This window comes from Budorcas taxicolor, chromosome 11 (genome assembly GCF_023091745.1).
Source record: "Budorcas taxicolor isolate Tak-1 chromosome 11, Takin1.1, whole genome shotgun sequence".
Taxonomy (NCBI): Eukaryota; Metazoa; Chordata; class Mammalia; order Artiodactyla; family Bovidae; genus Budorcas; species Budorcas taxicolor.
The window spans coordinates 71,199,870-71,220,402 of NC_068920.1; the positions used below are offsets into that span (position 1 = coordinate 71,199,870).

The 20,533-nt window shown below is 47.2% G+C and overlaps 1 protein-coding gene across 1 annotated transcript in view; it reads left to right on the plus strand.

The window, feature by feature from the left end:
• The window catches only part of LOC128055849 (rab11 family-interacting protein 5-like), a 171,002-nt gene that overhangs the window by 60,466 nt on the left and 90,003 nt on the right, over positions 1-20,533 (plus strand). The window contains exon 5 of the mRNA XM_052648406.1: positions 9,522-9,597. Coding sequence (XP_052504366.1) covers positions 9,522-9,597 — 76 coding nt within the window. The remainder of the gene's footprint in view (positions 1-9,521; positions 9,598-20,533) is intronic.

The following is a 20,533-nucleotide window of genomic DNA, read 5'->3' on the forward strand; positions in this document are numbered from 1 at the left end:
TCTTCCTCTACCACATTTTTACTTCCACTCTTGCATTTTGAAAGACCTCAGCATCTTTGTACATTACTAAGCCATCTTTTGCCTATTTCCCTGTGAGTAAATTTAAAAGTCTTATACACTTTTTTTTAACCATTAGTTGAAATGTCAAAGACTCTTTACTATTTAATGACCAGAAAATAACCAATGCAACAATCAGTTAAAAATATTTTTCAAATTTCTGTTTCTTCTCATCAAGGGTGCCGATAGGCTTCCTGGAAAGACCTACACCTTTTCCTACTGCAACCCAGCTGGGGACTGTTTCCAGTACTACTTGCCTTTTGGAAATTTTCTGCCCATAGAAGATCTTCTAGGCCCTAAAAAATCCCAAAGGGCCATAAGTGGGCCCTTCCGTCTCTCCCTGGTTCCAATCCAAGCAGGTAGCTTGGCAAGGCCATCTGCCTGGAAGCGATGAAAATTAGGAGCAGGAAGAGGAAAGAATCCCTTACCTGAGCCCCTCCCCGACAACTGTGGTGGTATCAGGAGGGCCAGGTTTCTCCTGCTGGTAGGCTCAGCCCAAGACCATGGCTTATGCCCTCAAAGCACTGTCTCTCTCCCAGAGTGTTCTGGGACACTCCTAGGCTGCGTCCTGGGAGGGAGCGTGGGGGGATGGCTGCCCAGGCGGAGGAGGTCTGGACAGGCCAGCGCAACTGTGTGAGAGGAGAGTGGAGGACAGGAGAGGTGGCTCTGGAAGCCAGAGTTTCCTGAGGTGGAAAGATGCTGTGCAGCTGGAGCCTTCTGGTGACCCAGTTCTGAGGGGCAGTAGCTGAGTCAACGGATAGACTCCTCTTGAGAGGGTTTTGCAGCTATTGTTTGTAATTTATAACCAGTGAAGCTTTAAAAAGATTCCAGCCCTTGTGTGTGTAATGAGGTGGAGCAAATTTTATTCACCATAATTTCTCTTAGGAAGAAGGCTGTCTTTGTTCTAAGAATGCCTTGAGCAAGGCTTCAGAGAGGAAGGAGGTTGCCTGCTTGACAGAAGAGGAAGAATTGTGCTTTTCTGATCCTCCTAAGAGAGGAGAGAGAAGGAACATGAGGGGAAAGCAATGGGAAGGAGAGCAAGCAACCATGAGGAACGGAAAGGCCAATGTCTGGGGGCTCTTTAGAGGTTGGTCGTGCATGCTGGGAAAGTTGCTGTCCCTTCTACCGTCATTCCTATTATATTGTCATAACATCTGCCTGGTTCCTGAAGTCTCTGCAGGAGTTCATTCTTTAAAGGGCTCTTGAGGGGCTGGAGTCTGCTCTCGGTGCTGTATGTGGACAGTTGAGTCTGAGGAAGGAAACCCCCGGGACCCGGCAGAAGCCCTAGCTTCATCCTTTTATGTGGGTCATGGAATTAGATCTTGTACCAGCTGACATCTAAGTTGCGTTAAATCGTGAACTGAATGTGAAAGGGGTTTGCTATTCTGAATTCAATAATTATTTAAGAGAATGAATGTTTGGCAGATCATCATTCTGAAGGACGTGGAAAACCAACTGAAGCAGTGCAAATAGTACAAACACATTACTAGTATTTGTGAAGTCATCTGAAACTGTTTTGGGTGTATCATAGGACAGAATAAATCATTATGCTGATATTGGGAACCAGGGTTCTCACCGCAGGAGTAGGGAGATACAAATATGAAGTAGGGGAAAGGCAAAAACTATGTTATGTTGTATTTGAATTGGAGGAATCAATGTGAATTGATTTATGCACATATACATTCATATACTTACATTTATATTTCTCAGTTTTCTGACTCTGCTCACTGAAAGGGCCTAGAAACACTGACACCCCAGTAATAGTGGACACACTTAGCACTCAGATCTTCATTCCTAAATGCTATTACTTACTAAAGCACCCAGGGCTTCTTGGAGAGTTGGCCAAATCCACACCTGAGGCAAAGAGCATTGCTACAGAAAGTAAGAAAATGTTTCTAGAATGATGGAGACACAGGAACAGGAAGTGGCCGAGTCCCACTAGCCACATTTGAGACAATTTGAACATTAAGAAGAAGAAAAACAATGGATTATAATACATTGAATAATAAAAAAGAATCCATGAGTCCATAGTAAAACTAAAAATATGAGAGAGGAGAGCTCTTATTCTCAGAAGAATGTCACCTGATAAAGGTTGAAGGAAATAAACATTATGTAGTCCTCGGTGACGGAGAAGGCAATGGCACCCCACTCCAGTACTCTTGCCTGGAAAATCCCATGGACAGAGGAGCCTGGTAGGCTGCAGTCCATGGGGTCGCTAAGAGTCGGGCACGACTGAGGGACTTCACTTTCATGCGTTGGAGAAGGAAATGGCAACCCACTCCAGTGTTCTTGCCTGGAGAATCCCAGGGACAGAGGAGCCTAGTGGGCTGCCGTCCATGGGGTCGCACAGAGTCGGACACGACTGAAGCGACTTAGCAGCAGCAGCAGCAGCAGTCCTCAGTGAAATAACTGATTTCAACCAGGATCATTAATAGATGCTATTTTCATGAAATAAAATGTTGTAAAACAGGATATTCTTAGTCTTTCAGGTAAGTATCGCCTCCAAATGTTGCTTAGCAATTACTAAGGGAAAAAGGTACCTTTACGGTGGTGAGCTTGGAGAACACTCCTTTAACCAGATGACCAATGAAAACAATTGACATTATGTGCCTCTTGATGTGATGTGATTCTGGTAGTAATCTCTAAATACTGGAACATACAAAAGTCTAAAAAAAACAAACAAAAACTGCTCATTATCTCTCCTGCAAGAAATAATCAAAATTATCATTCTAGTGTATAGATCTGAACAAAATTAGGATGGTTTGTATAATGTGTACATATATATATATACGTGTCTGTATCTTACTCTCTCTCTGTATTGACGGTTCCTGACTTCAGTCTACAATTTATGGTCTTTATGATGGTGTGAAAGCAGTATGCATTCAGTAGAAATCATGGTTCCAATTGTGGATTTTGATTATATCCTGGGCTAGTGATGTACAGTTCAATACTCTCTTGGGATGCTGGGGTCCAGCCACAGGTCCCAGTCAGCCACGTGATCACACGTGGGAACCACCGATACGCTTAGAATCATCCTACACCCACACAACCATTCTGTTTTTCACTTTCAAATAGTATTCAAGGAATTACGTGAGATAGTCAACATTTTATCATAAAATAGCGCCTGCATTAGATGATTTTGCCCAACTGTAGGCTAATGTTAGTGTTCTGAGCACGTGTAAGGAAGGCCAGGCTAAGCCATGATATTTGGTAGGTTAGGTGTGTTAAATGTATTTTCAACTTAAGATGTGATATTTTCACTTACAGTGAAATTTTTATGATGGGATGAACCCCATCATAAGTCAAGGGAGATCTCTTTCTGTATGTATTGTGTATATATATATGTAAATTTATATTTAAAATCATATGTGACATATGTATACAAGATATATATTGTTTTTTCCATATAGTGTATCTTGAGCATTTTTCATCGTCATTAAATGTTATTTCAAAGTGTGTTTAATAACTACATAGTAATCCATCAGGTGATTATTCTAAAACTTAATCATCTTCTCTATTGACCATTTGGGTGGTTTCAAGTCTTTTGCCATTATAAATCATATGGCGATAAATATCCTTATATATATATCTCCCCATATTTCTCTTTATTTCCTTGGGGTAAATTCCTAGAAGTGGAATTTCTGAATGAAAGGCATTTTAAGGCTTTTGATATATATTGCCAAATTGCCCTGCAAATTGTACCAACCTGTACCAAGACTATCAGTTTATGCTGTCAATAGTAGTAAGAATATCCATTTAAATGCATTCTAGGCAGCATCAGGTAGTCTAATTTTAAATTTAGAAATTTCCAAATTTCAGTACCCTTATACACTTCAGGTTTTTGCCCATCTGTATACATTTTTGGCATGCTTATTACATTGAACATAGACTTTTTATTTGCTTTTTTCATATATTTCCAAGTCTTTATAATTTTAGGAAATCTTTTAGTATAAATATCCATCTCTGTTAGGCTTTTAGGTCTAACAGATAGGTTGTTTCCTACTTTTTTCTTTCCTGCCAAAAACAGTCTTAGGCAAATTATTTTTCATTTCTGATAAATTTATTTTTTTAGAAAAATAGTCCCAAAAGTAGGGTATCCAGGATGTAGACCATGATTGTTTTTAAAGTTCTTAGGTGTAGCTGGACAGATTTACTTTCTAAAAGGCTATACCACCTGTCATGCTGCCAGAACTGACTCACATTCAGTGTCCTGAAGGTGGCCAGAGGTTGGCCACGGGGAAACACGTGTGCCTGGTTTCCCCTTCCCTTGGGCCTCCCAGAGGTAGCTTGTGGTTGAGCTAGGAGACAGTCTCACCACAGATAACCCTGTGGGTCCCAGGATTGCTGGGAAGGAACAAGAAGGGCTTAGGAAGGCCAAGGGAGGATGAGAGAAGGGCTTGAGACTCTGCCTGCACAAAGCCTTGGCCCCCAAATCCTGCCGTCTGGGAGCCAGAAAGGAATGGTTGAAGATGCGGCAGGCAAGGTAAGAATGCACAGCCCTGCCCTGGGCTGATTCAAGACCGGCCCAGGTGAGAGCAATCAGGTACTGAGCGATCAAGGCAGGCCGTGCCCCCGTCCCTACCACTAGCTCCATTCCCTCATGTACACCAACCCCACTCCCCACATTCATTTTCACCCTGACCATCAACACTTCTTTTTCCTTTCTCTTTCTTTTCCTTCCTTCCTTTCTCCCTCTTCTTCTCTCTCTCCTTCTCTCCTTCCCTTTCTCCGTTCTCCCCCACCCCCTATTTTAAGTGAGACTCCCAAATTTTGATTGCCTGAAATGTCCATGTTTCAATTGTACCCACTTTTGCTAAACATGCAGCAGCAACTGGGCTTGCCTTTGAATGAGAATAAAGAAGGCCCTTCCCTTCCTTATGTGGGGTACCTGGCCCCTGTTGACATCAGCTTTTCAGGATGCAAGCATTTCTATGGTTTCTCTGGGAGACCACCCCTCTTTCAATTACTGACCATCCTGAGGACAGGAGGCTCTTCCATGCTCATGTCTCATGGAAATGGCTCAGAGCTGGGAATGCAGGGACTTGAGATTCCTAGATGACACCCACCCACTCTGTGGCCCTGGTCATCGAAATGCCCTTCCTGCTTGGACCTCAGCTGTCTCAGAGAAAGGAATGTCCACATGGTTCAGCAGACACTCAGAGGAGTAGTCATCCACATTCTGTGTGAACAGGGCATGGTCTCTTGGAATCCCAGATCCGAAAAACCAGCATCGCTGTCAAGGGCCTCTAGCCTGCTGCTTTGGAACCTGGTCCCTAACCCTGATTATACCCTTCACCTCTCCTCCCAGCAGCCTCATTTTTATCAGTGCTCATTATGTGTGGTCCTGTGTTGGTGATGGACTGGGGTAGGTGTGCCCTGCGTTTAGGCCAACATAACCTACAACCAGTCTCTCGCTCCCTGCACCCTGCAGTCTCTGACAGGTAACATGGGCACGTGGTGGTAAGTGATCACAGACCTCAAAGAGGTGCAAACCAAGTGCTCTCTGAGTGTTCAGAGGGCAGAGGGAACATTTCTGGAAGATTCCTGAAGATGGCCCTGAGCCTTGAAGGATGGACATGGGTAGGGACAGACAACAGGGGAGGCGGGATGTCCTCTTCCCCCAGGGTGGTGGGGTGGTATAGGAAAGATCAGGGGCGAGGGCCTGCAGGAAAAATGGGTGGCCTTTATCACAAGTGGGGGTGAAGTGTTTCTGGGTAATCCTCACCTCCTGGCCTGGTGCTGTCACGCCCATTGTATATTTTAACATATTAAACATAATAAATAAAATATTCAGATCATTTAGACATGCTCCCTAGCCAAGCATGGATTATGCTGCGTGCATTTAGTTTGGGGTTTTGCTAAGGTATACCCCTTCCCTCCAAACAGATTAGCTTTGCTTCTGATGACTTTCCTCATCTTCCTATTTTGTGCCTTTCCGTCCTGTGTTCCAACATCCCCATTCCTGTCTGTCAGGGTCTCCTGCCTTCTCTGCCAACACCCTAACACTGCAGGACTGCCCTTTGGCTTCCTTCTTCCCCTTGGGGCCTTGGGGCAGGACCTCTGTTCAAATTCTCTGCCCTGGAGCAGACCTCCTAGGTGCCTGTCTCCGGAGAGGCTTTCTGGAGACCATGCCCCATCAGATACAAGAAGAGAGTCTTGCTGTGATGGTTTCTGGCAGGCAGGTGATGGAGTCTGGGAAGCAGCAACCTGGGCTGTCCCTCCCCAAGCCAAGGGCTCCAGAAAAGGGCCTGCAGCTTTGTCTCCAGGCCAGCTGGGCCCCTCACCATCTTAGCATTCAGGGTGTAGCTGCCTGTTTGTTCCTGACTGAAAAGACGTCCTGCAAATTTCACCTGCCACTGACCCCCTGATTTCCCCATCCTTCAAGCGCTCAGGGCTTCTCTGTCAAGTGTGTCAATGCATCAGGGTGAGAGCAGGACTTCAAGCAACGAGACCCTCCTCCTGTCCCTCAAGGCTCCCTGAAAATGGCTCCCTTCTCTGCTGTGAGAAGTCCGGCTCCCAGAACAGCCAGCCCTCAGGGACCTCTCAAGACAAGGCCTGAGGCCATGCCTGTCCCACAGAGGCACTGGGAGCCCTGTCCCTCAGTCTCTGAGCCAGGAGGCCAAGCTGAGGCTTCGCAAGGCCCAGAGGCAGACAAGCACATTCTGGCTTGTCCCAGTGCTGCGTTAGCAGGCCTGTCTCGGGAAGCTTGGATTTGGTCTTTCTCAGTGAGTGCCAAGATCGGGGCTCTTTGGCACTTAATCCTGTGGCAAGAGGCCTCCCTTTGATGACTGTGTGGAATGAGATGGAATCTGGCCAGGTTGTTAGAGGAACTGAGTCCCTGGAGTGGGAACATAATGAGAACGTGGGGCCATTCGCCATTCAGGGTGGAAGGTAGAGCACTTATTGTGGGGCCAAGGCTGAGGCTGGCAGGAAGCAGGCTCGGAGCGTGGAGCTTGCCGTATCACCAGGAGGATTTGGGGGGTGGTTGCGGAGACAGTGAGGGTCTGACTAAACTCCGGCCTCAAATACTGAACTGCTCACTTTCTGTTGAACTTAAGCAAGTTAGAGCAATCAACCAACGTGAAAAGCAAATGTATTAAGTCTAGAAGGAAAAGAATAACTTTTGCAGTGGGTATCTCTGTGGTATGTTGACAGGTGATCACAACTTTTTTGTGTGTGCTTTCAAATTTTCTGACCTTTTTTCTAAACAGAGTGGATTACACCTGGGAAAACGTACAAACTCAAAGCCTCTACTTTGAAAGCAAAGAGATTCTGGGGAAGGACTCTGGAATTCAGAGATTGATAGACATATTTTGAAAGGGAAGAGGCAGTACTTTACAGCAGTCGGGCTACTCCCAAGTAAGACGTTCTCCTGGCCTCCTGACAGCCTGATTGGCTTGTCTGGGCTGGGGTTAGTCCTGCTGTTTTAGTGTGGAAGGTGGCTGTTCCTTTCCCATCCTATGTGACCACGGTCAGCCTGCTCAGAAGATGCCCCATGGGGCCACCTGCCCTGGAGCTGCATCCTGCCTTTGGACCAGGGGCTTCTGTGGAGGTCTCTCTGCACTCCCATCCTTAGCCAACTTTGTCCCTTGGTCAAAGCGGATCAGGGTGGCTTCCCTGGGTTTCTTCCCTCATCATAAGCGTCCTTGATGACCCTTCCTCATCTGACCTAGACATAGGCTGCCTTCTCTCACTGTTGTCTGTTTATTGTTGATTTTTTTTAAAAAAGGATATACCATACATACAGCAAAATACATAAATCCGAAGTGTATGGCCTAATGGACCTTGACACACATTTATACTGTGTAACTACCAGTCAGATCAAGACACTGAGCATTTCCATTAATCCAGAGAGTTCCCTCGGGCCCTCTCCAAGTCAACACCCCCACCCACCTTCACAAAAGTTAATACCATAATGACGTCTACCACCATAGGTGCGTTTGACCTGTTTTTGAAATTTATATATACTTTTTGCATCTGCCTTCTTTTGCTCATCATTATGTGAATAGGTCTCCTATTATCATGTAACAAATCACCCCAAAATTTAATGGCTTGAAATAACAGGCAATTCTTTTGCTCACTGACCTTCAGTTTTGACAGGACTTAGAGAGGATGGTTTGTCCCGCAGCCTCAGCTAAGGCAGCTTGACAGGGGGACGGTCTGTTTCAAGATATCTCACTTCCATGGTGGGCCAATTGTTGCTGACCATTAGCTGGTCACTTAGCTGGAGCTGTGGGCCAGGCCCTCAGTTCTCATCCACATGGGTCTCTTCATAGGCTATTTGGGCTTCGTTACAATGATGGCTAAATTTCAAGAAAGCAACCATCCCAAGAGAGCCAGGTGGAAATGCAAGGCATTTTCATGACCTAGCTTCAGAGGTCGCATAGCCTCACCTTGGCAACACTCTATTGTTAAGGCAGTCACAAAGGCCTGCCGAGGATCAAGTGGAGGGGCATAGACTCTACCTCTGGATGGAGGATGTGGGAAAGTTCTATAAGAGCATGGGGTGAGAGATATTAGGGTGCCATTCTTGAGAAAATTTATCCGATTGTAACATATTTGTAGTTTGCATTTTAAATGCTGTGTAATATTTCATTGTGTGCATATACTTACCCAGTCTGTTAACTGACATTTGAGTTGTTTGCAATTTGGGCCTGTTTGGAGAGTACCACTATGAATATTCTTATACAAGTCTTTCGGTGGACAAAGACTGCCTTCTCTCAGTGTTGCTGTCTCTAGGTTTTAAGATTTAAAAAATCATACAATTCTATTCTCTTTTATTTTTTCCCCATCAGTTACTGTGGCCATATGTATTTTAGTATGTAAATCTCTGCTAGTGTTTTTTAAATGTTGAGAAGAAATTATATAAGTATTACATAAATATGTTCTCTTTATAAAAACTTTCAATATTACAATTAAGACTAAAATTTCTTCCAACACCACTTGCCAAATCTGAACTCTTTCCTCATACTTCAAGGTAACCTCTGTCACTAGTTTGGCGGGTCTCCTTTTAGAGCTTTTTTGATACATTTACTCACATAAATATTCTCACAGGAAATACTGTTTTCTTTGTGTGTGTGTGTGTGTGTGTGTGTGGGTGGGTGTGTGTGTTGTTTGTTTGGTACAACCAATGGCATCATACGGCTCTGCAATTTGCTTTCACGCTTAAAAAATACCTTGGAGATACGGCCATGGAGATCTACTTTACTTTTTAAACTGCCGAATAACGTGCATGGTATTGTTACACTGGATGAATGGCAAACATTTATCCATTTCCCTGTGGAAGGGCGTTTAGGCTATAGTCTTCTTTATCGTTTAGCGTGTGTCCCATAAACTGAAGGGCAGGTCTTGCACACTGTGAAGACTGTCAGAGCTGGGTCAAGACTGATGCACCCCTGCAAAGGGAAGTGTTCCTGGAGCCCTGGGTCTGTGCCCCTCAGTGTCCCTTTTCTTTGCCTGCAGAGGCGTCTCAGAGAGGCTGTGCAACTGCTGGAAGACTATAAGCGTGGGACCCTGCACCCGGGGGTCACCAATGAGCAGGTAACTCTGCTGGAGGAGGGGTGGGGGAATGGTGGCGGGGGAGGACGGCGGCAAATTCACTATCCCTCCCCTGCAGCCAGAACCACTTCTCTTCCCCTGAGAATCCACTTTTACTGCTGCCCCATCTCCTGTGGACTTCTGGATTTTGGAGGGGATGCTCAGGGCTCTCCTGAAAGCTGGTCTGGTGGGACGTGTGGAGGCTGCTAAGACTAGAGAAACCTAAGGCAATAGTTTGCTGGCTCTGACAGGTGCATCTTTTCCCAATTCCACATTCAGTGACATCACAGTGATGACTTGAAATCAGCCACAATGTGAGAATTTACGCCATGGAAATTGACAGATACTATAAATCAGGACTTTCTCCTCAAAAATATTCACCAGCATACCACTATCCCGAAGTTTAGACTGAGGATGAGAAAGATGGAGGAGACAGAGTGGAATTAGGCTAAGACACGGTAATTTCTGTTTTGTTAATATCATGTAGAAACTTGAACTAGAGCTAATTGAAAAGTTGATGGTTTTGTTTGGTTTGGGGGTAAGGTAGGGAGATGTAGTATAGGGTAGCTCTAGTGATTGTAGAGACAGATGGTTAATGTGCTGAAGTTTTTCTTTTTGTTCATAAGCTTTATTTTAAAAGCTATTAAAAACTAATCTCACAGTTTTTTTTCCAAAGTAATTTATATACAAAGTTCAAAAAGTCAAATAGTATGAAAACACTTGTAAGGGAAAATAGTGTCTTGCCCCATCCCTCCCCAATTCTCATTTCTCTTCCCCAGAAGCAAATGCTGTTAGCTGTTTCTTCAGATAGAAACCTATATTTCAAACTAAGCATATCTATACTGCTATTTCTCAACTAGTTCTTTTGTGTGGTAGTTGAGGATACATCTCTCTTACTATTTACCTCTATAAACACATTTCTCTCCCCTACCCTCATTACCCTCCCCAAATAATTATCATATTTTGGGGTCTATGGATATTCAATATTCACATTATGACAATTATATGAATAATACTACAACTTTGCTGTATATGATTATGTTTCCTCTCCTTTTTGACTTTATGTTTTATCTGGATTTAATAATTACCTCATTTTTCTCACTGACAGAGTTTTCTTTGTAGCATCTCTAATCCTTACGGTATCTTCTAGCAGCTCTTTGATATTTTTAATGGTGGTGGTGGTTTAGTTGCTGAGTCGTGTCCGACTCTGTGACCCCATGGACTGTAGCCAGCCAGGCTCCTCTGGCCACGGGATTTCCCAGGCAAGAATATTGGAGTGGGTTGCCATTTCCTTCTCCAGGGGATCTCCCAACCCAGGAATTGAACCCAGGTCTCCTGTATGGCAGGCAGGTTCTTTACCAGCTGAGCTACAAGAGAAGCCCTTTTCACGTCTGTATTTTTCCCTGAAATTTTTAATTCTGGGGCCCAGCTCCCTCAGCTCCTCTTGGTATACACCTTCATTTTAGTGGAAGACCTTGTCTGGTAGCTCCCTGGGGTAAATGGAAAGAAAATTTGGAGTCCTTTTATATCTGAAAATAATGTAATTTGTAATTGTAATTCTGTACTCAGCTTTAACTGACAGTTTGGCTGAGGAGAAAATTCCAATTTTTAGGTTGACAACATTTTCCTTTAGAATTTTGAAGACATTGCTCTTCTGGCTTCTAGTCTAACTTTTGAAAAATCCAATGCTGTTTTATTCCTGATTCTTTGCAAGTGACCTGTTTTCTCTCTCTGGGAATGTTTAGGATCTCCTCTCTATGTATATGGTTTATTTCTGAAATTCCACAATGCCATGTCTTTTAAAATTTATTATTTTGGGTTTCTGGTGACCTCTTTCAATCTGAAGACTCCTGTCTCTCAGTTCTGGCAATTTTTTTTATACTGTTTCTTTGATAATTTCTTCTCATTCTGAAATTCCTATTAGTCAAATATTCAACATCTTAGATTGATAATCAGATTTTCTTATCCTTTTTTTCTCTTCTATTTTTTCTGTCTGGCTTTACAGGAAATTTCCTTGAGTTTATTTTCAACATGTCTATCGAATTTTTAACTTCAGCTAGTACAAATTTTAATTTCTGAGAGCTATTTGGTTGTTTCTTTTCTTTATTCCTTTCAACAGGATCCTGTCCTGTTTTGTCAATACAGTATCTTCTCACCTCTGCATTCTGGAAGCCAAGTAGAGGGGCAAGGCTGAAGCCCCAATATTCGCTTTGCAGATTTTCATTGATTTCTCTGCTTTTAGCCTCACCTGCTCCCTCTTTCCACTGGGCTAGTGTTCCCAAGTCTGGAGTCACTTGGATTCAGTTTCTCCAGAAGGTTGATAACCCTCCGGTGTTTGGGCGACACAGGCGAGGGCAGTGGGAGCCCCCTTGCTGTGTGGGGAAGGCCGAGGGGTCCTACTGCTTTGAATTGAGATTTTCAACCAAGTCCCTCTGTTTAGCCCGATGATTAACCCTTTGTAACTGGGGTGCCTGGGCCCTCCAAGCCCTGAACTTCGCTGGCATCTGGGGGTGATGGTCTGGGTTCTCAAGTGTGGCTTCTGCGGGCATCGAGGGACGGCTTCCTCCTCTCTGCTGGATCAGTTCCTAAAACGCTGCTCGTTTTCCGTCCAGGAACGCGTTGCTGTCCCTCCTGTGCAGTTGCCTCTTCTGCTCTGTCGGTGACTGTGAGGCACCGCCCTGCCTTCTCACACCTTTAGGCACAAAGTCCACGCCACCCGCTGGCGCCTGGCTGGGTGTTCCCTGGGCCAGGTGGCTAAGCCATCAGCCCTCCCCAATCCAGTTTGTTTTGCTATGTATTTATGGAGCACCTCCAGGCCAGTGTTGGTGCTAGGACCTGGGGGAGAGCAGGGGAGAGGCTGGAGGAGGGTGCTGCCCCCGGGAATCCCCAGAATCCGGCCACGACAGTGAAAATGCATGATGCTGTGGGAGAGCAGAGGGAGGAGTCCCCTGACCAGAAGCAGGGAGTCTGGAAGAGGTTTCTCACCTGAGACCGAGGGATGCGCAAGGATTAGTGAGAACAGGGCGCTGGGAAGGGGCGGAAGAAAAACATCCTGAGCACAGAGAGAATGGCCCCTAGAGGAAGATGGTCCCTAGAGGAAGGGACATGCCAATGTGCTGGTCAGCAGCCTGCCACATGGAGCGGGGGCAGAGGTGCCAAGAGAGGCAGCCCCTTGGCCAGACGTCCTGGTGTGGGCCCCTGAAGTGACGCAGTTGCAGTGCTGGCTACACAAGGTCTATCAGGAGTCTATGTTGCCGGCTGAGTTGGTCGGGAGCAGCCATCAGCCGACAGGGCAGGGCCGGATCTCCTTATTCCTGAGCGAAGTACTGCCCTCTGGCTGTGGCACCGAGGAGCCCGCTGGTGTGACCTGACATGCCCCTCTCTAGAGTGGTGGTGGGGGTCCTCGCACCCTGGCAGCTCCTCATGGACCAGAGGAGTCCAGCCTCCAGGCCCTTCCTGACCCCTTGTCTGCTCCCAGCCCAAGCTCCCCTCCAGCCTGGCTTTTCCTCCTGGGACTCTTTCCAGTTTTCAAGAGTTGGGAAATGAGGCCATGTTTCCTCTCTTTGTTCCCTTCAAAAGCTTAAAGCTGCCTGTCCTGTTTTCTGGGCCTGCTTTGTTTTCTATCCCGAAAGCTCTCATGTGCCTCCAGGCAGCTGGGAGGCCAGGAGGGTTGGCGGGGGAGGGGGGGGGGGGGTTTGCTTGCACTAGCTGGGGGAGGGTGGGGGGACCCTGCACTAGCTGGGGGAGGGTGGGGGGTACCCTGCACTAGCTGGAGGAGGGTGGGGGGACCCTGCACTAGCTGGGGGAGGGTAGGGGGTACCCTGCACTAGCTGGAGGAGGGTGGGGGGTACCCTGCACTAGCTGGGGGAGGGTGGGGGGTACCCTGCACTAGCTGGGGGAGGGTGGGGGTACCCTGCACTAGCTGGGGGAGGGTGGGGGCACCCTGCACTAGCTGGGGGAGGGTTGGGGGACCCTGCACTAGCCACTCCTCCCCGTTCTGGCTCCAGTTGGTGATGCCTGTGGCTTCCCTCTGGAGGCTGGCAGCACAGTGCCCTAGGTGTGAGTCCACGGCCCAGCCCCCCTCCCCACGGCCCAGCCCCCCTCCCCAAGCCCTCCTGGCTCCCCACGCCCTCCCCCCTCCCCACGCCCTCCCGGCTCCCCAGACATCAGGACTGGGCTCTGCTGCAGCTCTCACAGTACCTCCTGGACCTTGTCGACAGAGCCCTGGCCCCTGTCTACAGAGCCCTGGCCCCCACCAGCCTCCACGGCCACAGCAAGAGCCGGTAGGTAGTGACATACCAGCTCAGGATCTGGGGAGCTTCAGGGATCAGAAATTCACCAAGTCCCCATCCCTGGTTCAGGCTGGCCCTGCTCAAGGGTCATGCCGGTGCTGTCTGAAGAGGCTGAGGATGATTCTTGACCTCGGTCTGGACGGTGGCCTGTGTGCTCTTGGGCTCTGTGCCTCCCCTGATGTCCTTTTGCCGGTGTGTGAGTCAGAAGCCTGTGGCTGTGTGCTGATGCCTATGGACCTGACGCAATGTCTGGGCACCACTGGGTATCTTATGCACTAATTTGTTCCCTAATCTGCCCTCCAGTTACAATATCCCACCAGGGGGCTACAAGCAGATTGAGAATTTATTCACACCTGATGGCCTTGGTTAGTGGGTGGCTGATATCTCCTCCAGAGACTGTTAACTTGTTGAAAGGTTGCTGTACCAATGAACAGTTAGTCCTAAGGATAAAATAAAAATAAGCACAATTCAGTCTTTGGGCTTGACAGGTATATATTTGATGTGCTAGGAACCCTAATAAAGACTGCAGCTATTGTTAAACAACAAAGCCATAGATGAGAGCAAAAACGTGAGCCCAGGCAGCTAAGTTTCTGAGTGTTTGCTGTGCTGTGTGCTTTGTGTATGCTGGGGCTTTGCTGGGATGGTTTGGTATGGATGGAGATGGGTGGGGTTCAATATGGAAGACCCCCATGGTAATGAGTCACCACTCACTGTGAGCTCACCAAGGGCTAGGAGCCATGCTGAATATTTGCACTTTATATGTATTCTCTCAATTAATCTTCACAGAAGCCTTGTTTGGTTGATGCCTATATTGATCCCGTTTTACAGGCAAGAAAACTGAGGCTCAGAGAGATTACAAACTTATCTCAGGTTACATAACTAATGTGTGGTGGGACAGGGACACTGGACCTGGAAGATCCAATGCCCATTTTTCACTCACTGTCTGAAGACAGGTTTGGAAGGGAAGGTGATACTCTGGAGTGGAATGTGTGTGCTAACAGGCAGAGTGAGGGGGTGGGGTAGAAGTGCCATCAGAGGGGCTTGGCATGTGTGCAGGTCTCATAGCCCCAGTCACACAGGGCGGTGAACCCTGTCAGGCCAGGCTGTGGGCATCTGTGGGGCACCTGGTACATGGAGGTGCAGTGGCAGGTGGGCACTGGGAGGTTCCTGCCCTCATGCAGCCAGCTCCCACGCAGGCGCACACGTAAGGGAGTGGCTGGAGGCAGGAGTTAGGCTGCGGTAGAAGGAATTCAGCGGTGAGAGACTCCTGAGAACACAGGTGCTGAGGAAAGGCTTCATGGAGGACACAAGCGGTTGGACGTAGAATGTAGAGACCCAGGGCATGAGAAGGACGTCCCTGTAAGTTGCAGACGAAGGCTGAGAAGAAGAGTGGAGAGAGAGAGAGGGGCAGAAGATGAGAGAGGAAGTTGGGAAGTTTCAGGCCAGATTGTGAGTTTCTGGAACCCAGAAGAGATGCTGGTTGTGTTGTCCTGGAGTGAGCGGGGAGCAGGACAGTGGAACTGTGGCTGGATCCTTCTGTACCAGGTATACGGGGAGGGAAAAGTGCTGAAAGGAAACCAGCCTGGGAGCGACTGGGGTGGTCGGAAGTGAGGGGGCAGGGAGCCACTGTTGGCTTCTGAATGGCGGTTCTGGTCCATCATTCCACATCCCCAGAGGCTGGGAACCAGCCTGCCTTCCTTGGTGCCTGCTCAGCACCCAGCACAGTGTATTGGATGCCCAGGGGTCCCGTGAAGGATGGGTTCTGCCTGCAACCTGCCAAGGAGAAAGGGCAGCTCACCAGGTCTCCTCCCCTGGCAGAGCAGAAATGGGGTCAGCTGTGTTTGAGTTTTGCTGAAAATAGCAGAGAAGATACCAGAGAGTTAAAAATTCTTGCACCCTGAATCTTCTCTGGGTATCAGCAGGATTGTCTATCAGAAGCTTGACTGACATCCCCCCCACCCCACTTGCCCTGACCCCTGGCCTCTGGGATCCTGATCAGCACCCAGCACCTCTGGGGCAGCTACAAGCTGACCCTTATTATTAACACAAAACAGGCAAGTGATCAGCATTAGCTGAAGCATTTGTATGATATGCTGGAAGTGGTACTGGGTGCTGTATAGCATCTCCGGGCTGGGTCTTGCAGTGGCCTCCTGGGTGGTCTTCCTGTTCTTCCTGGGCTCCCTCTGCCCATTCCCAGTATAGCACTCAGAGTGACCTGTGAAACTGCTCCAGGGTTTGTTCCTCTGCCTCAGGGTTTCTCAGACTCAGCACAATTGGCATTTGGGGCTGGGTAATTCTTTGTTGTGGGGGCTGTCCTGTGCACTGTAGGACGTTTAGCAACACCCCTGGTCTACCCACTGTGTGCTAATGGTACCCCTTCCCAATTCATGATAACCAGACATTTCCTAATGGCCCCTGGGTGGAAAATTGCCCTCCTGTTAAGGACCGCTCTATAGTAAAAACTCAGAGTAAAAGCCACAGTCCTCAGCACAAACTGCAAAGCCCCGATTCCTCTCTGATCTTATTTCCTACTGCTCTTGCCTTCATTCAGCCCACTTCAGTCACCCAGGCCTCCTTGCTGGCCCTCAGATAGGCTGGGGAGGTCCACTCTGCCTCAGGGTCTTTGCACTGGCTGTTCCGCTGGACAGAAAAATCTCCTACCAGGCATCTGCATAGCTCATTCCCTCCAGGCATTTTCTCCAAAGCCATCTCAATGAAAACTACCCTGACCACCTTGCTAAACATCATCCTACCTGAGAATCTGTCCAGGGAAAGAAAAGTTGGGGGAGCAAAAGAAGGAGCCACTAGAACCAGAGGCAGGACAAGAGATGGAATTTTAGGGGGCCGTGGCCAGCGAAGGGATCCGACTAGAGGCGCTTCTGGGGGTGGAGGATGCAGCCCCAGTGTCTCCCCCGCCCCGCTTCCATCCCAGCTCCAGCCTAGCCTTTACCTTTCTGTTCCCCCCGTGACAGAAGCTGTGACCCTGGTCATGTCATCGCGTTCCTGAATGTTCCCCATCCTTCACCCCCTCCTTTCGTGAGGACCTCACTATAATAAGCTTTTAAAAATCCATCCTTGCTGCCAGCACACTCTCCCTACCCTTACTCTGCTCTGCTTTCTCTTGTTTCTTGAAGTACTCATCCTTCTCGCATGTGAGCAAATTTACTTTCCATTATTTTTTTGTTTATTGTTTGTCTCCACAATCCTGTAAGCTCCATAAGACCAGAGATTTTGTGTTTGTTTTTTTTTTTTTTTTACTGATATATTCTTAGTGCCTAGAGTGGTGCCCAGCACATAATATGGGCTCAATAGATATTTGTTGGATAAATGAATTGTTTTTAATTATCACAATAAGCTTGAAAGTAAGTATTCATGTTCCTATATTACAACTGAAGAAATGGAGGCTCAAAAAATTGAGTTGTTTTTGTTTAGTTGCTAAGTTGTGTCCAATCTTTTGCGACCCCATGGACTGTAGCGCACCAGGCTCCTCTGTCCATGGGATTTCCCAGGCAAGAATACTGGAGTGGGTTGCCATTTCCTTTTCCAGGGGATCTTCCTGACCCACGGCTTGAACCCACATCTCCAAGTAAATTGCCCCAAGTCACATGGCTAGCAAGTGGGAGATCTGTAATTCCAATTCACAAAAGAGGGTTTGACTAGAGGCTCGAGCCTCTTAATGGAGAGAAGCTGTGTGTACATGGAAGTCGTGACTGCTCATGTGTGTTGTGTAGCAGAGTGAGGGGGGATATTTGTCTCCTTTCATCTGTAGATTGGCCCATCTTTTGCCCCACGTAGATTTGCATTTGTACATATTACCTGGCAGTAACCATGGCAACAAAGTTAATGGTGAGAAATAATAGGATTGGCCCAAATGATGAATTAAGAAGATTTCTTATTGTTTCATGAAGGCATCCTCTGCCTTATAGAAGGATCCCTTTCAGGCTCTGTTTAATTACATTGTAGAGGTTGTTTTAAATAGGCTCTGTTGTTGCTGCTTCAGAGGTTTGGAGAAGCAGCTTGGAAAGAGGAGAGGGGAAGGGGAAGGAGTCAGACTGGGGACAAGGCCTGGGCAGTGACTCCTCCATCTGAGGTTTGAGCATAGGAGGTCTCTGCCCTGAGAAGGAGAAGCTTCTCCCCCTGAAGTTTGTTTGGGGCCCATCCTCTGCCCCTTGCTTGGCCTCTGCACTGGGTTCCTGATAGGTTCAAATGGCAACTCAGCTGAGACTTCGGCCATTTCTGAAATCAGCAAATGTCTGCATTGTTCCAGCAACCTTTCTCCCAGGCTGTTTCCCCACGTCCTCTGTGTCCTCATTCTCCAAGCTGAGAAATCAAGAAAGGTTGAAAGTCTCACATCCACACTGGTTGTTGCTGCACCAGTAAATTCCAAGGGATCGGGGCTATGCATTTTAATGTTCAGCCAGAAACACAGAGGGAGATGACTGAGCCCAAAGGAGACCAGGTCACACTGAGGAATTGTAGCTTAAAATGGAGCTGCTGTGGTGGGCCGGCAAGAAGACGCAGGGGGCACCCTGTTCTAGATTCTCAGTGTGGATGGACTGTCCACCATGTCTCCTTGGCTTCCATCAAGTGCTTTACATTCCAGGGTTTCCTTGCTTGTAACTTGTTTGCAGGGTTGGCTCATTAAACTTCAAATTAGCAACCAGTTCTTGGCTTGTGGGTGATATCTGCTGCCATTTCTGTATCTAGCATTCAACTCATGGGTCCAGCATATCCCAGGAGAAAACCCAGACTCAAGAAATCAGGCCCGAGTCCTTGTCCTGGGCTCTCTGGAAACCACAGTTGGCATCATCAGACGGGAAGGGACCTTGGAGAGACTAGCTTCCATCTCCTGTCTCATTAATTAAAAAACCAAAACAATGTAATTCTAAGGAGTGAGGTGACTTGCTCAGGAAGATCAGGCGAGTTAGCGGCTGAGCCGGGCCCCAGGTCTGTGACCTTGACTGTTGTTGGTGCAGCCTGGAAATGGGATGAACCCAAATGAGGTCAGCTCATGACTAGGAAGTTAGTTTAAGATGGAGATGTCCCTCCCTTCTCACCCCAAAACTTGCTGAGAGAGGAGCACTTCCAGATGCCGTGGGAAGAGCCTCAGCATGACTTAGAGTTCATTCCTTCCTCTCTCCTGTGGAGAGGCTTCCCTGACCTTGTGGGAAGCACTTTCCCCAAACCCCAAATGGGTTACTTTGGTTAAGGTTATACTAACTGCTGTAATGAAATGACCTCAGAACACACCAGTTCAAATAAGATAGATGTTTATCTCTTGCCCATGTCATAGTTCAAGTTCCAGGTGGGCAGGTGGCTCTGCTCCACAGGGTCTATCAGGAACCCAGGCTCCTTCCGTCCTGTTTCTCCTCCATCTCCTTGGGTTCTTCCCTCTGCCTGGCCCAGGCTGGGCTGTAGCCACATTGTTGTTCTGGCTCACAGGCAGGTGATAGTAAGTATAGGTTGGGAGGAGCAGCAGCAGCAGCAGCTAGGGAAAGGCACATCTTACCTCCCCTCAGATGCCACTAAGGGACTCAGTCACATGGATAAGCCTAATTGCAAAGGAGGCTGGGAAATGTAGTACAGCAGGCCAACCACCTGCCCTGCAAAGGAGGCTGGGAAATGTAGTACAGCAGGTCAGCCACCTGCCCACTACCTTTCTATTACTATGACAGAAAAGGACATAGGTTTTGTTAGACCATTAACAGTCTATGCCATAGAGGACTATAAAGAGCTGAAAAGTTGTGCATGTTATTTCTATTTTTCTAATGGTTACTCTTAAATTTTTAAGAATTATTTTTGGGAAGAACTGTACAAGAAAGATCTTCATGACCTGGATAATCACGATGCTGTGATCACTCACCTAGAGCCAGACATCCTGGAATGTGAAGTCAAGGGTGCCTTAGAAAGCATCACTACGAACAAAGCTAGTGGAGGTGATGGAATTCCAGTTGAGCTATTTCAAATCCTGAAAGATGATGCTGTGAAAGTGCTACATTCAATATGCCAGCAAATTTGGAAAGCTCAGCAGTGGCCACAGGACTGGAAAAGGTCAGTTTTCATTCCAATCCCAAAGAAAGGCAATGCCAAAGAATGCTCAAACTACCGCACAATTGCACTCATCTCACATGCTAGTAAAGTAATGCTCAAAATTCTCCAAGCCAGGCTTCAGTAATACGTGAACCGTGAACTTCCTGATGTTCAAGGTGGTTTTAGAAAAGGCAGAGGAACCAGAGATCAAATTGCCAACATCTGCTGGATCATGGAAAAAGCAAGAGAGTTCCAAAAAAACATCTATTTCTGCTTTATTGACTATGCCAAAGCCTTTGACTGTGTGGGTCACAATAAACTGTGGAAAATTCTGAAAGAGATGGGAATACCAGACCACCTGACTTGCCTCTTGAGAACTCTGTATGCAGGTCAGGAAGCAACAGTTAGAACTGGACAGGGAACAACAGACTGGTTCCAGATAGGAAAAGGAGTATGTCAAGGCTGTATATTGTCACCCTGCTTATTTAACTTCTATGCAGAGTACATCATGAGAAACGCTGGACTGGAAGAAACACAAGCTGGAATCAAGATTGCCAGGAGAAATATCAGTAACCTCAGATATGCAGATGACATCACCCTTATGGCAGAAAGTGAAG